General features: G+C 50.1%; 1 protein-coding gene and 1 long non-coding RNA gene across 6 annotated transcripts in view; one reads left to right on the top strand and one right to left on the bottom strand.

The window, feature by feature from the left end:
* Positions 1–18,556, top strand: part of KIRREL3 (kirre like nephrin family adhesion molecule 3) — a 539,444-nt gene that overhangs the window by 415,126 nt on the left and 105,762 nt on the right. For all 5 annotated transcript variants that reach the window (XM_077894140.1, XM_077894139.1, XM_077894137.1 and 2 more), the window contains exon 2: positions 918–995. In XM_077894140.1, the coding sequence (XP_077750266.1) occupies positions 918–995 (78 nt within the window). The remainder of the gene's footprint in view (positions 1–917; positions 996–18,556) is intronic.
* The window catches only part of LOC144311508 (uncharacterized), a 62,115-nt gene continuing 46,215 nt past the window's right edge, over positions 2,657–18,556 (bottom strand). Inside the window, exon 4 of the long non-coding RNA XR_013377104.1 lies at positions 2,657–2,792. This is a non-coding gene — a long non-coding RNA (uncharacterized LOC144311508). The remainder of the gene's footprint in view (positions 2,793–18,556) is intronic.

The raw sequence follows: 18,556 nt of genomic DNA, 5'->3' as shown, positions 1-18,556 counted from the left end.
AAGGATTTGGTATAGAATGGCTTCAAAACCTGTAAGGTGCTTACAACAAATGAGGATTAGAAGATACCTCATGCAGGTGAGGACACCTTGCCTTGTCGTGAGGCAGATGTAACTCCAGTCCGACACCCACACACAGGGGGCACTCATTTACTAAATACCGTGCAACGAGTCTCTTGCATATGCTACCTAGAATTGTTCCGCCTTGCTTTTCCAGTCGCGTCAAAGTCTTGCGGGACCAGAATCTACACCTTGTGTCTCTTACCCATCCCAACCCCTGCTTCACCCTTGAGTCCACACCTGAGTGCTTGAGGGTGGGGCTACATTGGGCCTGAATATGAAAGCTCACAGGAATCCCCAGACCCAGAAACTCACTGTCTCCCAAAAGGTAGACGCCTCTGCATCTACCTCTACCTCCACCCCTGTGTCTTCCCCCAAATTCACCCAATCACTTCCTCATTCCTCAGGATCACCCACTGTGTCTGGTTGCCCCGCTCCATCCTGGACGCCACGAGCCGGACTCTGCCTCTGCTTTGGCAGACCTGACCACGGTCACCCCAAGCCTGGGGTATATAGAGCCTCATCAACCTATAGCGTCATGGGCTCTGGAACCATACTGCCTATGTTCAAACTTCCGGTTTGCCCCCTGCTAGCTCTTCCATCTAAGGCCGCCTGCTTAATACCTCTGTAAATGGGGATGATATAAAATGGAGATAATACTGGTATGCACCTCATAGGGTTATTGTGGGAATCAAATGAGATATTATCAGCTTAATATGATGCCCGGACCATAGCAAGTGCTATGTCAATGTTGAAGAAGTAGCCCTGTGTAGAAGAGCAGCAGCTTCACATCCCCTGCAAAGGGACCTTCACTGATACCTGATCCATTCCCAGCTCACCCACCTGTGCTTCTCTTCCAGAGCTGGGCCTCCAGAAGAGAGGATGCTGTCTGGTGCTGGGCTACATGGCCAAGGACAAGTTTCGGAGAATGAATGAAGGTCAGTGAGAACCTGCCCACCCTCTTGGGGAGGCGAGGGAGGGGCGGGTGATGTGGAGGGTGGAAGCTATGCCCTGCAACTATGGTACCAAGAGAAAAACCCTGGGCCAGTGGACAGAGAAGTTTGATTTCCAGAAGCTATTTATATAGAAATGTGGGGCCTCTAGAGTAACTAATGCCTGAAACAGGGTATGCCGATTGGTAAGCACGTCTCCTCACACTATCTTCCCTGCTCCCTTCGTGGCCTCTACTTCTCTTCCTCTCTCTTCCCTACCTTTGTTCCCCAACCACTCACCCAGCACAATTAAATCTGCTTCTATTATCTTTTTTTAATCCAGACCTCTTTACCTTTCTCTTCAATCCTTCACAGTTTTTGAATGCCTATTGAATAAACAGCCCCTTACAGGGCACTTGGGGAAATACTAAAGAATAAGGCAGAGTTTTTATTTTCAAAGAACTTATAGAGGGAAACCTGCCCTCTCTGCTGAGTCCACCGACCCTATCTCTCCCTCTCACTCCTGGGCCATTATACCTTCTTCTTACTCTGGGTCTTTCCTCTGAGGCTTGACTGTGCCACAGAAGGCTACAGGAAGGTGTTGACATTGATGTGGAGGCAGAGAAGTAAAAGGAGCACTGTCACTTGTGGGCCTGCTGTAATAAAGAGCCAATCCCCTCATCCCTAACCATCTGTCTCCGTGCAGCTAATAACCCTCTCCATCAGATGCCACAGACTGTTTGTCAAGATTCAAGAGTAGATAAACAATAGCTGGGGATGCCATTTATTCATTAAATGAAGCCCTGGCTCCCCACCAGCCTGGCTTGCCATGAACTGGGCCCCTTGCTTCCCAAGGCCCGGAGCCCCTGTACCCTCACTTCCGTCCAGGCATGGAGAAGGCAGCTCACCTGTACCACCAATATCCCCAAAGTTCTACTAAAGTTCTGATGCCCTCTTCTCATCACTCTTCAGCTGGCTCTTCTCCCAACCCACAGTCCATGACACTGATACCCCTTGGGCTCCCCACACCTAACACCTTGCCAGCTATAGGTTTGTTGCCAGCACTGATCGTGGTGACAATTTGACAAGAGTTAGATCAGCACAACGAACTACAAGGAGTGTGTCCTCCTGCATTTTGCAACCCGTCTGCATGAGGAGGCAGGAGCATCAAAAGGCATTGGTCATTTGTAGGGATCCCATGGCTGAGCACAGCCAGGGTTAGGGGCTTCACTGCATCCTGCCAGTCGGCCTTCCTCCCTGACTTGTCTCTGCTCAGCCCACCTCCTCCCTTCCGCAACACCACCGTTGTGAGAGCGCTAGGCAGTAACTTCTAATTTGTAGGAACTGACAGGTCTCTCTGTCCGTAGTGCTGAATAGACACATTCTCTCGCTGGGCATTGCTCATTAGAGAAGCTGAAAATGAGGTTCATGGGGATTGGGAAGGCCAGAAAGTTGGGAGCCGGCCTGGATTTGCAACCTCAAGCTCCAAGGGTCTGACCCCAGTAGAAGGATACTGCCTCTGGATCCTGGTGCCTGGAAAGAATCATATCACAAGGCTGATGAACATGATTTGACACCACCCCCACCCCCACCAACCTTTCACAGATGGCTAAGGGAGGGGTATCCTAGTCAACTCAGGCTGCCGTAACAAAATACCTCAGACTGTATGGCTTACACAACAGGAATTTATTTCCTCACAGCTCTAGAGACTGGAAGTCCAAGGTCAGGGCACCAGCATGGTGATGTCCTGGTGAGAACTCTCTTTCTGCCTTGCAGATGGCCACCTTCTCACTGTGTCCTCACCTGGAGGAGAAAGAAAATAAGCAAGCTCTCTAGTGTTTCTTCTTATAAGGATGATCCTCCTATCAGATCAGGGCTCCACCCTTTTATGACCTCCTTTAACCTTAATTCCTTTTGTAAAGGCCTTATCTCAAAATATAGTCACATTGGGTGTTAGGGGGTTTAATATAGAAATGAGGTCTGAATGCATTTGCCATAACAGAAAGTTGTGATGGTGATATTCTGAACCAGGGATTAAGAACACAGGAGGAAAAAGAGGAGAGGAGATATTGTTTAACTAAAGAGGGAAGGAAGGGGAGTCAGGGGAAACTACAGGAGGACTTGGAACCAAGACCAGGGTCTGGTTACTTCTAAAGATTTTATTTATTAATTCATGAGAGACACACAGAGAGAGAGAGGCAAAGACACAGGCAGAGGGAGAAGCAGGCTCCATGCAGGGAGCCCGATGTGGGACTCGATTCTGGGACCCCAGGATCACACCTGGGCTGAAAGCAGATGCTCAACCACTGAGCCCCCCAGGCGTCCCAAGCTAAAACAGCATTCTAAAGAGGTTTTCCTTCCTAAAATGGAAAGATACCAAAACAATGCCTGTTCTCTCTGAGCCCCTTCTCCAAACACATACAACCCACACAAATGTGTTATTCCTTCCAACTGATTATGGTCGACGTGGTTAAGAATGAGTGATCCCAGGTGCCTTACCCCTTCTAGAATCCTCCCCCCTAGTGTAGACTAACTGGGAATAGAGCAAGGTATTCAGAAAGAAGTAGGGAACGGAGGCATTGGCAATAAGCCATGGGGTAACAGAGCAGCAAACTCCCTACCCCTCCCCTTCCCCTTTTGCATGTGGCTCTCACCCCTCCCAATCACCCCAATGCAGAGACTCTGACGCATACACACACACAGGAGCTGCTGCTGGGTAAACGAGGAGACGAGGAGACACGGGCGGCAAGCAAGCTAACCCACCACATAGGATGAGTTACGAAGCTCAACTAGCAAACAGGAGACCAGAGGGGAGGAGAGCGAGACAGTGGGGCCGAAGGAGAGATGCGTGTGGTGGGTTGGCTTTAGCTCTGGAGGGTGGAAAGCACAGGAAGCAAAGGGAAAGGACCCCCAGGGAGGGCTCCCCGGCTCCCACTCCAGCCAGTCGTGCAGCCCCAAATGCCACATTATACATGTGCTGCTCTCTCTCAAACGCACAAGCCCAAACTCCGGCACGTCTGAAGCTGAGAAAAGGCATCAGCACGGGGAGCTGTTTTATGGTTTATAATTATCTTGTACCCATATTCAAAATAATTATAACTTCCACATATTAATAATTGAACTGGAGTAGCAGCCATGGCATAGATCAAGAAACCGAAGTCTCTGTCCACACTGCGCTATACACCTAGGCATACATCGAACAATTGGTAAAATGGAAAAAAATAATTTTCTCCCAGATGCTGGAATTAGTGAGATATTGGAACAATTAGCTGCTTCTTCCATTAAAGATAAGGCAGTGATCATTATGTCTCCAATTTAGAATAAATATAAAAGACCTACTTGTTCCATTTTAAAGCTTATTTGTTCTGTTTAAGAGTATCTTATAGGGTGTCTGTCACCCGAGGAGAAGCGGTCCCCTATTTCATCCGCTTCTTTGTTAATTTGGGATATTTTTATTTCTTCCGTCCTCCTCCCTCCCCCTACTCCTTGTTACATTCCAACGAAATAACAGCTCGAGAAGGAGCAGGAGAAAAATAATGAATGAACAGGAGTTTTATAGATCTGGGGTTTATCATAAGCTAGAGTAATCGCAATTGGAGCTGTTAAACTTCACAAAGCAATAAAAAGAAAACACTATTCAAAAGGTCGTTTAAGGAGGCACGTGATAGTCAATGAGAGGTTTGCTCTATTCAGGAGGGCTTAATAGCTTCTCGGATAAAATCTGCAGCATTGGCAGGAATGGAGGTGGTGGGTAATGGGTGTGGGGGGTGGGGGGGGTGTTCTCCTGTTCGGACTCCACACATCCGAGGCATCACATAGAGCCATGACCAACAATCAATGAAGGGCAGACGAGAGAGGAAGAAATAAAGACAGACCAGGCAGAAGAATACCAGGCGTGTTTGACATAATTGTCTTCATGTGATTAAGTCCACTGTGCTTTAAATAGGAACTGCTGGAAGGAGATTATTTATTTATTCATCAAAAGTTCATTGAACACCTACCGTAAAAATAATACCAGTTTCCATAGTGAATGCCAGACAGGGTTCTAAGCGCCGGAGCTTTCAGGGTAAATAAGACATAATCCCTACCCTCGAGGAGCCCACAGTTAGAACACCCGGGTACGGCTCCGTGCTACTGTCACCTCCGGGGAGAAATCCTGCCCGCCCGCCCTACCTCGTTAGATGCCCCCCCCTCCCGCACCAGGATGTGCCAGCGTGGCACCCAGCCCACTTGTTTCGGGGCGCTTCCTCTAACTGGTGATTACAGACTAGACTGCCTGCCCCATCTGAGAGGGAGCCTCCGGACGGCAGAGATGATGCTCCCTCCTTTCCTCGCCTCTCCCTGGGCCTTCGCCTGGTGTCTCATACATAAGGAGTAGTCAATCAATTTTAATTGAAGTAATTAATTAGTGCCCTGAGTGACAACAGCAGAATGCACGAAGTCATCCACAGGTGCAAGGTGGGTCTTGAGAAAGAACCGTCAGGCAGGCGCACGCGGATGAGGAGCATCCCACAAACAAGTGTCCCCATCGCCAGCAATATTGCTCCGTCTTAACCTCAGCGTCTCCTCCCCTGGAGGCCAGGGCCCAGGCCGGTCAGCAGAGGGGGGGCCCCCATAGGTGGGTCTCCCTCCTTCCACAGCAGCGCTCCCCCCCTCACCCCATCTCCTGCTGGGCCACGTTCCCCGAGCATCTCCAGACAGACCTGTCCCACTAGATGTACAAGGGGAACTGTTCCCCCTGTTTCCTCATCCCCCTCCCATCCTCACCCCAGCCACACACACACACACACACACACACACACACACACACACACGCCCCTCTATTCCCTTCCCTCTTCCTGACTCTCCTCAATTACCCAGTTTTCCTGGAGATCCGAGAACCACTCACCTTCTCCATGCACATCGCCTGCTGATACTCTCTACAGGTGGAATGGAAAGCTCTCACGTGGTGTCTGGGGAGGGGCTCCCCCAGCCTTGAAAAGCTCCGGGTTCCTCTAGGTTAGAACTTAAACAACCCTCGAAGTTATAGCACACACACACCCCAACTCAGGGAGGCCCGGGATCCATGAATGACTTGCCCAGGGTCAGTAGGAAGGTGCTGGAAGGAAGGTGCAGGACCACCTGCCAGGTCTCCTGAGCACCCAGTCCGCTGCTCCATGAAATCCGAAAGACGAGGCTCAGACCAGGAACCGAAGGGAAGCCTGTAACACTTCAGCTTGGTTCGCTTGGCAGGGCTAATACAGAAGTGGAAGGGGCTGGGGGACGAGGGGACAGAAACGCAGGAGTCTCCCGGTGCTTGGGAGAAAATCCGGAAAGGCCTGGAGTCAGACACAGGGGCCAGGGAAGATCATTTCTGAGCAACCAGAAAATTCTCTCAGCCCCTAGGACTTGAGAAGGGGAAATGAGGAAGAGGGTGTTGAAGGGAGCCAAAGGAGGTCCTGCAACCCCGCCTCCCTTCCTGCCAGCTCCCTGCTGCCAGGGTGCACCTGCAGGGAGGCTCCCCCACCCCCCAGGGCTCACTCTCAGGCCACACATCTGGAGGGTGGCAGCTTTCCCAGACCCTCTGCATCGCAGCTCAGAGAAGGGAAGGCAAAAATGCCTCCAGCGCTGTGGTTTTCAAGTCTTCCAGGGAAGAAACAAAATGCAAGTGATTAGTCGAGGCAGCTTCTGTTCACTGGATGCCTCCGGGCCTCCTGGGGGGGGCTTGGGTGCCCAGGAAGGGGAAAGTGGGATCCACACTGGCAGGCCCTGTACAGTGTCCTGCACCGCCCACCTAGTCCAGACTCTGTGCAAACACACCTCCGCCAGGATGCGGGACCCAGGCACCCGCAGCGGCTCTGACCTCCTGGTGATGGCATGGAGCCTGGCCCTTCTTTCTGCGCCCCTGCTCCCCAATCCACAGAAATGAGCTCCAGCGCTCCCTGTTTCTTGCCTCTCCCCTAAAAGAGTCGATAAGGAAAAAAGGTTCTGGGACACCTGGGTGGCTCAGTGGTTGGCTGAGCGTCTGCCTTAGGCTCAGGGTGTGATCCCGGGGTCCTGGGATCAAGTCCTACATCGGGCTCCCTGCAAGGAGCCTGCTCCTCCCTCTGCCTGTGTCTCTGCCTCTCTCTGTGTGTCTCTCATGGATAAATAGACAAAAGCTAAAAAAAAAGAAAGAAAGAGAAAGAAAAGAAGAAAGAAAGAAAGAAAGAAAGAAAGAAAGAAAGAAAGAAAGAAAGAAAGAAAGAAAGAAAGAAAGAAAAGAGAGGTGCCCCATCGGTGTAGCAGGAGCACCTAAAAGTAAGGAACCAGCTGTATGACCTTGGGCCAGTCAGTGAACACCAGATGTCAACCTTCTCATGTACGACCTTGAATAATATTGGATATGATCATCTGTGATGACTCAAAAATCTGTCTTGGCTCGGGATGCCTGGGTGGTGCAGTCGGTCGGACATCTGGCTCTTGATTTCGGCTCAGGTCATGATCTCAGGGTCCTGGGTCGAGCCCTGGTTGGGCTCTGTGCTCAGTGGGGAGCCTGCTTGAAGATTTCTCTTCCTCTCCGTCTCCACCCTCCCCCTCCACCCGGGCTCATGCACATGTGTGCTCTCTAAAATAAATGGATGGGTAAATCTTTAAGAAAAAAAAAATCTATCTTGGCTTTCAACACCCTGCCCACACCCTATTCTCACCACTCATCCCATAATTTTAAATGCTTTGGTCACCAAAGGAACCAGTACCAGGAAATTGACTGACTGGCTTTGCTCAGCAGCCTCAGAAGGCAGATCTGTGTTTCTTTTCCTCGTCTGTCCCCTGGGAGTGAATTCAGGCCCATGCCAGCTGTCCCCCGGTGGCCGTGAGGGGGTGGAGCAGGCCTACGGGACATGCTGCACTTTTTTCAGAGCAGAGGGGCAGCCGACCCTGGCCTGGGGACCTGATGCAGCAGAGAATGGGCCTGATGACCCGTGAGCCCCTGCCCCCTGACTGCTGCAGCCGTGCAGGCCGGCTTACGCTAAGGGCTTAGGATTTCCAGAGACCATTCTTTCACTGCCTGCAAGAGCCCCCAGGATGTTAGCTAATACTGTCATTTTGTTAGTTGGGGCTTTTGGGTGCATTTTTTTTCTTATTTCATTTTTCTCACTGATGTGTTTTCTTCCACTGGGGCTACAAAGCTAGTTATTTGTATAACGTCCCTGTTTATTATTTATGGCAAGACGCAGATTTCCAGGGCACTTTATGATTGTTATTTAATTCACTTGGCGTCTTGGAACAAGGGACCCGCCATTTCCATTCTCCTTCCTCGATCTGATAGAGAATTCCGGAGTCTTTCCCGGGCCCATTCCTCCAGCCAGCATTCCTACTGGGGAACCTGCTTATCTCAGGCAAGCTGGGGGCCCCAAGACCACAGACCCTGCCAAGCTCCTTCTTAAACCTCCTTTCTTCCCATACCCATATGCAGTCCTCAGCAAGACCTAGAAATGTCACCTCCCAAATATCTCTTGAATCCATCCTCCTCGTCCACCTCACGGCCACTGCCCTGTCTCCACCACCGCTCTTGCTCACTGGATTATAGAAGTGCCTTCCTAACTGGTTCCTTGCGCCCATCATGCCCCTGCCTCCCTACCCAGTTCTTTTTCCACACTTCAGCCAGAGCAGTATTTCAAAATGCAAATCTGATAATGTCACAGTCTTCTTGAGAATATTTCAATGGCTTTATGTTGCTTTTAGGAAAAATACCCAAATCCCTGGCATGTTTTATGAGGCTTTACATGATCGATTGGTTCCTGCCTACCTCTTTGGCCTCGTCTTGCCCCCTTAACACTGTGACCCAGACACATCAGCCTTCTTTTGCTCCTCAAACAGGAATGCTCCCATCTGCCACAGGGCCTTTGTCTATACTGGTCCCTCTTAGCTCCATCTATACATATAATTTTCTTATTACCATTTTTTAACTACTTGGCTTCCCTACCAATCTGTGAGCTCTGTTGGGTCTCCAGTATATCCCAGCACCCTAGTGTAATGTTTGCACAGAGTAGACCCTGAAAGAAGAGCAAGGAAAGTGACCTTGTCTGCCTCGGGTCTATGGCTCCAAGATCTGAGAACCATGGACTCCTAGAGCCAAGACTCGAACCTGGACTTCTGATCCAAGTGCAGGTATCTTTCCTCTTCACCATGCTAAGTCCTTGAAGTCTGGGACAGACAGGGTTGAGTGGATCAGTCGGGGAAGTCTGCCCACTAAAAATGTGTTGAGTCTATGTTTTGAAACAGACAAAAGCAGGTAGAAAAGGAAGGGGAGTAGGTTCTTTGATATGGACGTGCCACATAAGGAGTAAAGCCATCACCCTTTGTGAGCCCAGCGCTGGTGCCGGGCACAGGAGCCTCAGGGAGGCTGGACACAGTTCTGTCCTCAGGAACTTTTCCCTCTCCTTGGAAGAGACTGGATATATTTCATACCAGGTTGGTTTTGTGGTTGTTTTGGTTTTGTTTTTCCTTTTAGTACTGTGGTTAGCGTGCTTAATGGTCAAGCACTGTTGCTGGGGGGTCAGAGAAACCTAGATTCAAATCCCAGGCATAGTCAGAGCGGGTTTAGAACCATAGCATCAAAGGTTCTCAAGGCCAGAAGGGACCAAAAGTCATTGAGGTCACACCCTCTCCTGATGGCTCAGTCTCCCCACCGAGTACCAATGCACACAAACACTTTTGAATACCAGCCAATGGTCCAGTACCTACGCTGAGCCTCACGGTGTGCTAGGACACCTTGACCTGCAGGGACACAGTCCCTGCCCCCAGGGATATCACAGCAACCCAATACAATGTCATAATTGCTGTAACCAGCTATGCACAAGAGCTACGGGAGCAGATAAGGGGAATCCAATCAAACTGTAGACCAAGGGAGTAGTGCCCAGGAGTGTCCTCATAATTGTTTATATGAGGTCATTGCAACCTGTGCTTGCATCCCACCAAAGACAGAAGACTTGCTGCCTAGGAAGGCTGTGGGCCACTCCTCAGGCAGGCTCTCAAAAAAGGTTTTCAATATAACACCCCTTCAACCTCGCGTGTCTACAGCTTTATCTCCTAACTGCACTGATGACCACGGGACCATAGGACTTAGGTGGCAGCCACCAGCAGGATCCTGGGGTCACACCCTACGCAGTAGCCTACTGCGTCCTGAGGAGGCTTCCTTTCTTCTCTCTGCCTCCCTCCCCTCCAGTGAGCCCGAGCTTCACCACTGAATGCTGAGACCCTCCCTCCTCGCCCCTCCCCAGGGTGAAAGAGTCTGAATAAATGAGCGTGCTTAATGGCCTGTGGTGCCATAAAGTTTTTAGAGCCGTGTGCTGGAATGAGCAGGTTCAGGCTGAGATGAATTATCCACGGCTTTTATCAAAGGAGAGTCAATAAAAACCTGAAGGAGCTTGCCCCACTCTACGGAGGTAGAGTGGCCATGTCACATCACTGGGTCCTGCGTTCTGGAAATAATAATCGGACGGAAGCGTTTCCCTCCACCCCCCTCCTGCCCGTTCCATCTGCTTCCTTCCCTATGCCTTCCCTTCTCAAATGTATTAGTTTCTATGGAAACTGTGTTGTTACTGGTATGGGAGGAGTTTAATGACATTCAGAAGTACCAAATCAAGTCCATTTATATAATGGTTTGAAATACACATAATGGCCTATGGAATATAGGACACGGTGACAGTTTCAGTAACTGCGTACAGAGTGTGGGATAAATAGAGCAATGTAATACTCCCCACCTCTAAGTCAAATGTGCCAGGAATAACTACTATTCTTCATACTAAAGAACAGCACTTCTCAACCATTATTCACGAAAGGATCTCAAACACTACGCCAAGCTGTTCTCCAACCACTGAAGAAGGACACTGGCTGACCACGGGTCCTCTGTGCCCAGGGCTTGGGCCAGAGTCAGCTGGAGCAGGTACAGAGGAAGGGAATAGCCATCCCACCCTGGGCCCCTCAGGCCCTGCCCCCTGCCCCACCTGCCGGCCTGTTTCCTCCTCATTTATTCATGTGGGCCGGTCCCTGTCCGATTCAGAGATTTATCGGGCATCTACTGTGTGCTGGTACTATGAGAGACGTGGACATGAACGACACATGGCGGATGCCCTTACCTTTGCTCAAGTGCCACCAACAGCCAACCCTCAGCAAGGTCTTACACGTAACAGTCCATCTGGGAGGTCCAGAGAACGCCAGGAGGGTGGCAGGGACTTGACACAGGAAAGGGAGGGCATCTAGCACAGGGTGTATTATCAAGGCTGCTACCTGGAGCCCAATCCCAGTGGGAAACTCTGAGAAGTGGGGTGGAATTCACACCTCAAATTCAGACCACCCAAGGAGAGGGTACATACGGACCTGCCAGCTTCTGTCAGGAATTCGTTGTGGCCTCTTTGGGTGCCGTATCAAGTCCCTGGCACTCCTGGCCCACTCTTTGTGAGGCCGAGTGACCCTTGCCTCAAGAGAAATACCTCAGGTTGCAGATACTGGGGGGGTCAGGATTTGGCCTCTGGGCGCTGAAGTGGTCAGGCCCCAGGGATTCAGGGAGGGAGGGGGCCCCTGACAGACTTGGCTAAGCTCTCAGAGAATTTTGAGTCCAATAGGAAGATAGGCGAATAATAAAATAGCAGAAGGCGGGGTGATGGGAGAGCTACAGAAGCGTGTAGGTGATGTGTTCTCGGAGCACAGAGGTGGGGCAAGCCATTTGTTCTGACCAGAGTGATACTGGGAGGCTCTAAGGAATTGGGAGAAGGGTGGGGAGGAAATCAGCAAGGACACAAGGCGCTTTCACACACTTACATCATATAATCCTCATCACATCACAAGGTAGGTATGTTATCCCCATTTTGAGGTTGAAGAGCCTCAGAAGGATTAAGTCCTCTACCTAAAGGCATCCAGCAATTACCTGGTAAAGCTCAGGCTCAAACCCTGGTCTTTTTATCTCTGCTCTGCCTGTGTTTGGGAGATGAGGGTCGGGTGATGCCCTCCATCACCATCAAGGGGAGACATGGCCGAACTTCTGTTGTGTGTCCTTGTAGACTCCTCCCCCATGGTCACCATCCGCCGTCTCCCATATCTCCCCAACATCACGTTGCCCACAGATTCCCCTCAGACACCCTGTCAGCCAGCAAGGCGCCCCTCTGATCCTGCCCCACATGTAGACTGGGCTGACTGTACCTAATACTGAGTGAATTATCTGGAATTCACTGCCCTGGAGGTATAGGACGTAGGGGAGGAAGCCTGGGGAGGGTGTGCCTCAGTTCTGGTGGCCCCACCAGTATGCTTTCTTCCCTGTCTTCAGCCTCCCCTCTCCCAGCCCTGCTCCAAAGCCCATTGCATCAGAAAGAGGGAGAGGGACCAGGCATTCACATTTCCCTCGAGCAGCAATTTCTATAGCATAATAATAGGTTTTCCATGAAATACAGGTTCCATGGTTAAATACGGTGGGGAGACACTGGGTTAGCCCTCACCAAACAGGTCTGTCCTACAGAATGTCTCAGAGATTTCAGTACACCAGAGGCCATGGTGAACCGCCAAGAGGGTCTGTGGTTCGCAAAGTTTCCCAAACTTACTTGACTACGGAACAGCTTTCCTTAGAGCACATTTTAGGACTAATGTTCCTTGGAATCCATTTTGAGAAATGATGGTTTAAGGCCCAGATCTGCCACCAATTTGCATGAGTTTTGTCAAATAAGAATAACCAAAGGACCAGCAAGATAGCATGGGGGCAAACGCCTTATAAACTACAAATTACAATACAAATAAGATGGTGCGGTTATTAATTTACATGAGACAAACACACTGTTTCCCAGACTTTCATTAGAAGTCAAACAAAAATACATAAATAAATGCCTTTAAAAATAAGTTCAGGGACGCCTGGGTGGCTCAGTGGCTGAGCGTCTGCCTTTGGCTCAGGTCGTGATCCCAGGGTCCCAGGAGTGAGTCCTGCATTGGGCTCCCTGCAGGGAGCCTGCTTCTCCCTCTGCCCATGTCTCTGCCTCTCTCTCTATGTCTCTCATGAGTGAATAAATCAAATCTTAAAAAATGATAATAAGTTCAGTTCCTGACCTTGATCTGTCTCTTGACTTATGTTTTCTCATCTGCAAAATGGGGAGACTTGTGACACCAGCACTCGGTCTTCTATGCATATACTGCAAAGATAAAATATGCACGATGGTTGTGCTGGCACTTGGAGAAAGCATAAAGTACCATAAAATGCAAGGCATTATTATTGGTGTTCCAGGCTACAACCTTCAATTCCATCCCATTTTGCTGAGATCAAAACAGGAGGTGTATGAGGAGAAGGGACTGGCTACTGGAAGAAATAACAATGACTAATAATTTTCATCCATATGTATGATGTTAGGAGCCTTGTATGAGCATGTCGCTGAGAGGAGAAAATGAATATTTCATGAGTAAACACTAAAATGTAGTATTAAGATGAAATGGACAGAAAGGCCCCATCTTACCTCTGCCACCAAGTTCAACTAGGAAGGTCAGCCCGGGCTCTGTGATCGGGCTCCAGGGAGCAGGGCAGCTCAGCCTCCCAGCAGAGATGGAGAGCTGTCTGTCCCCCGTGACTGGTGGAGACGATCCTGCCCTGGGAGGCCGAAGAGCCAAAGCCCACACATAGACCAGCTGAGGAGCCTTGGACAAGTTACCATAACCATGTCCACATTCTGAAATGGGGATGATCTGATCGGCCTTACACGGCTGTGAGGTCTCAATCCAAGCTCAGCTGTTTGGAAGAGGACTTTGTAATGCACACAGGTGGGAAGTGTTATTACTCATTAATTCACTCCGCAGACATTTATTGAACATCTACGAAGTGCCAGTCACTGCCACAGCCACTTATTTATTATTTACTGGGCACCAAACACCATGTTCGTCGTTATATGCACATCACCTCCTGTAATCATCACTACCACCCTGAGAGGCATCTGTTATTACTCCCGTTTTCCGCATAAGGAAAGGAAACTCAGGAAAGATGAATAACTTGCCCAAAGCCAGATAGCTAGTAAATGGCAGAGTCCAGAGCTGTATGAAGCCAAAACCCTTAATTCTACATTAAATGGCCCCTCCTTGTCCGTGGCACTTCTGCAGAGTCAGTGGGGCACCCTGCCTCCAGCTCTTGCCAGCTCTTCCCCGTTCTGTTCATGCTCTGGGCTTCCTACCACCAGTGCTTGCTTCCTCACCCAAAGGAGAAAATCTTGCTCTTCCTTCTTTGGGCTCTCCGGGTTTCCCTCCCTTTGTTTCCTAACCCCACGTTCCCCTTCCAACCTCTTTCTGATCCCCTACCCTCCATAATACAATCACCCTGGGGTTTTCAAGTCCATCCCCAACGAACAGGGCTTTGGCCTCCGAGACCCTGGTCAGCCTATATCTCTTATCTGAGCCACCCACCGGGGGGTGTGAAGATCGAACGCCTCCCACCCCTGCAACACCCTTAGAAGATGGAGCAAAGACATCAGATGGGGCAGTGCCAGGGTTAAACCCAGCCAGACCTTCCCTGGCCCTCTCCACCCACCCCGCAGCATGAGGACACCACCATCTCCACAAATCTCTTCCCTTCAGGGCAGTTTCCTGTTATCTTGGCTCATTCCTTCTCCAGAGATGAAGAGATTGTTTTAAACCTGCCGCCCCACCAGCTCTGCTCCTGGCTTCCAATGCCATTAAGTTTCATTATAACAAATAAACACCACAATGACATTTATAAGTTACCACTGAGCACAGAAGCACAAATATGAAGCAGATAAACTGCATTTGATCCAAATAATTACTGCAGGCAATATTGGGCTTAGTCTGAGCTGGCAGCCGGGTACCGAGTAATTTATTAGATTGCGTAAGGCAATGTTGCACGTTGAGTTTTTTATTATTGTGTCTCTTCCCCTCTCCTTGGTCTAAATAGGTTAGAGGAGTTTAGACAGTGCGTGGCCAAACAAAGACAGACTTTGCTCAAGCCGATTAAGGCTGGGAATTAGAGCCAAGTGTCCAGGAATGGCTGCTTCCCAACCAACATGGCACTTGAGAGAGAAGAGAGGGTGTAGGATTATCTTGATGCTGCCAGCCAAGGACAGTTCCCTGCACGTACTCCCCACCCACTGGCCCAGATGCAGAAAGAGGCCCACCAAGGAGTAAATGGAAGGATGGATGGAGCCCCCAGGACACCAAGCCTGAGTTCCTGCTGGGTGCCTTTGTGCTCAGCCAAAGACCCTCTCCACCTCTACCAAAAGGCCCTCCGTAGCTCCGGGCAGCCTCAGACCCCAGTCCCCAGACCTCGCCTGCAATAAATAAAAGGAAGGAAGCTAGTGTGCCAGCCAACTCCGCAAAACAAAGCAATGAGAGCTGGGCTACGGGCAGCCACCTCCCTGCCAAACCCAAACTCATAAAGTTTGATTCAAGGGGTTACAATGCCTCCTATTCAGAGTCCCTCCTGCCCCATTCCCCCAGCCTTAGTAAATTACCCAATAAGCAGCAAGGACCTGTAGTTATTGTGCAGTTAAATGGTATTTGCCCAGTAAATCCTGAGCAGAGTGCTAACGGTGATATACAGTAACTAATTACGGACATGAATTCTCTCCCCAAGACGCCAAGTGTTACCAAATATTGTTGCGTTTAGGGGAGGAGGCTTGAAAGCTGCTCTGTTCCCTCCAGTGAAGCCGGGAGTAACTCTTCTATTAGAGGAGCTATGGGCACACCCAGTGGCATCTTGGAAAATAGAGATATCTTGGGGCAGGGCCGGAATGGGGCCAGAAAAAGCACCCATTCGCTGCCCCCAAGCCCCCATCCCCTGCCCCTGCAGAGGTCCCTCTCCGGGCACCAGCTGGTCCTCGTTGGGCCATCTCACACAGATAAGAGGCTGTCGCAAAGGCCCAAGACCCCAGCAGTGCGGGGAATGGAAGTCATTACTCACGCAGCCCAGGACTGAGCAAGAAGGCTATTGCAGGGGACGGGCCTTTGCAAAAAAGCTTCTGAATAGGGCTGCAGCAGAGTTGGATACAAAATGCTCGTGCCTCTGCCCGGCTGTGGATAACTCTTGCCCTAAAGTATTGTTCGTGGACTTGATCTCAGCCCCGGGGGTGCTTGGGAGCGTCTGAGGTTTCTCTGGCTGATTGTGGTCTACAGGTGGAGCAGAGCCTGTGCCCAAGGCAAGAAGCAGATGTCCTGTCACGTTCATATCTGTGTTTGAAGCACAGCTGGGGGACACAGTAGTCAGCCTCGGCTTTCTGAAGAGGAAATCACACACAGTTCGAACCTTCTCTGTGCTTGCTGGGCACTGTCTCGTAAACAAAGGCTGCCAACTCCAGCACACGCTGACCTTGGACAGGTTACCTAACCTCTCTGAGCTTCTGTCTCCTAATCCATAAAATAGGAGAGATGCTCTCTATCTCTCGGACTGTTGATGTGAAAGTGGCCAGCCTGGAGTTGCCCCTGCTTCCACGGAGCTCCTCCGAGGAGCCGGTTCTCCCCCTCCCGCCATAGGCTCATCTTCTGAGATGGGCTCAGTGACCCAGCAGAGGCCTCCTAGAAGCTAATAAAACCCCTCGGCCCCTCCTAGGTGCCCCCAGCAGCATGCACGGCCCCTCTCCTTCCTCTCAAGGTGATCATAGCACAAAATCTCTCCTCTACCAGCATTTCCACTTCAGACAGTCAAAGGCTGGTGGGGTTACTGCAAGTTTGTTTTGTTTGGTTTTGTCTTTTTTGTTTTTTGTTTGCTGCCGCATTTTCAGGGTTGAAGCAAATGATCTGAGCCCTTGCCAGGGCCACAGTTAGGTGGTGACAGAAGAGGCCGGGTGAGCTGACAGCGGGCTGGGTTAGGAGGTGTCCCCTTGCTGTGGGACACTGAGCCAACTGGGGCTGTGAGTCTTGGCATTCAAGTCTCGACATCAGGACGGATGTTGTAACCTTCTCCACGGGGGGGTGTCGGGAGGGTAGATTAAGTAAAATAGCACAGGCAAAGTTCTTTGTGGAGGATAAAGTGTACACAAGAGTTAGCTGTGGTTAATATCCTGAACCAACCAGAAGAACTAGACCCAGAATCCCAGGGCAGTGAGAAGAATCCCTTTTTTAATTAGGACACATATATAGTCAGCTCTCAATTATCTGCTGGCAAATTGTCCCCATTCCTGGCAAATTCTATCACCAAGATTGCTTAATGAAGTCCTCTGTTAACATTTCACAGCTTCTTATTTTGCTCTTAGTTGCATGAGACCCAAAGGGAATAAAAGTCCCTTAAAGGCAAAATCAGCTAATATTCCTGTCCCCTCCTAGGGAAGGTGTTGAGCCATAAAAACAGTGAGCTGGGGCAGGTGGCGTATGGCCCAACTCTAGCCATGAGTCAGTACCAGAGGTGGTACTGGCTGAGTGGACGACAGGAGGGAGCTCTGTCATTGGGTTTTGTTTTGTTTTGTTTTGTTGAGTATTAAAAATTCCCAGAACATCAAACACATCCATATTCAAACGTGCAATACCAAAATGCATTCCAAAGTTGAACATGAATGTTACTTAGTATTATTCATTATTTCAGAATGTCCATCAGTTTGGATTATTCACACCCTTGCTCTTCTCCATTAACAAAGATAATTAAGAGTTGATTGTATTTGGACTCCAAGAAGGGAGAAATTCAGGACATTGTGATCTACTCCCTGTCGGGAACAAGTCCAGAAGCCATGAGATTTCTCTATAAATCCCAAGGCTAAGTCGAGGTCCCCCATGCAGGGCTAGTGGGTGGCACAGAAGTAGCTCCTGCTTCGAGAGCAGACTGCACTATCCACACCGGGCACCCTGGCTCCCAGGCCGGCTTCTGTACCCGTCGGTGGGAAGCAGCCACGTTGCTCTTCATGCAACACCTGGAAACCATCAACGACTGTGCAGGATGTTCTGATTCCTGGGGCATTTCACAGAGGGACCTTGGGGTCCACTGCATGGGGGCTCAGGGGCTGGACTTACTCCCTCAGGCCTCACCTAGCCTGCCTCCACCCACTTCACACTCTGGCATTTCATATGAGATTCCACTGGCAAAGGGTTGCGTGCAAAGGGGTGGGAGAAGGGGGGAGTAAAAACCACTGACTTCGTCCAATGCCCTCATTGAGCAGTGGAGGAAACCGTGGTGCGCCCGGAGAGAAACAGCAGCCGGACCAAGGCCACACAGTGATAGCCAAAACCAGAAAGGACTCCGTTTCCCCGAACCCGCGCTGTTTGCATTCAACAGTGCCTCCCAAACATGTTCCAACACCCACCGGCGGTAGGATTGCCGGCGCAGCTGTGGAAATGCAGACCCCTTGGCCTGCCTCTGACCCACTAACTCAGAATTTCTGGCTTGGAGCCCAGAAAACTGTATTTCTGGCAAGGTCCCCAGGTGATTCTTAAACCTCTGAGAGTTGTAGAACCATCTCCTGATGGCAAGGTCTATACCAGGATAAGATGATTATTTTAAGATGTTCTAGAAGAAGAAGAAGGAGAAGGAGAAGGAGAAGGAGAAGGAGAAGGAGAAGGAGAAGGAGAAGAAGAAGAAGAAGAAGAAGAAGAAGAAGAAGAAGAAGAAGAAGAAGAAGAAGAAGAAGAAGAAGAAGAAGAAGAAGAAG

The sequence above is a fragment of the Canis aureus genome, chromosome 3, assembly GCF_053574225.1.
Source record: "Canis aureus isolate CA01 chromosome 3, VMU_Caureus_v.1.0, whole genome shotgun sequence".
In the NCBI taxonomy this organism is placed as follows: Eukaryota; Metazoa; Chordata; class Mammalia; order Carnivora; family Canidae; genus Canis; species Canis aureus.
This window is presented reverse-complemented; position numbering and strand designations above follow the sequence as displayed.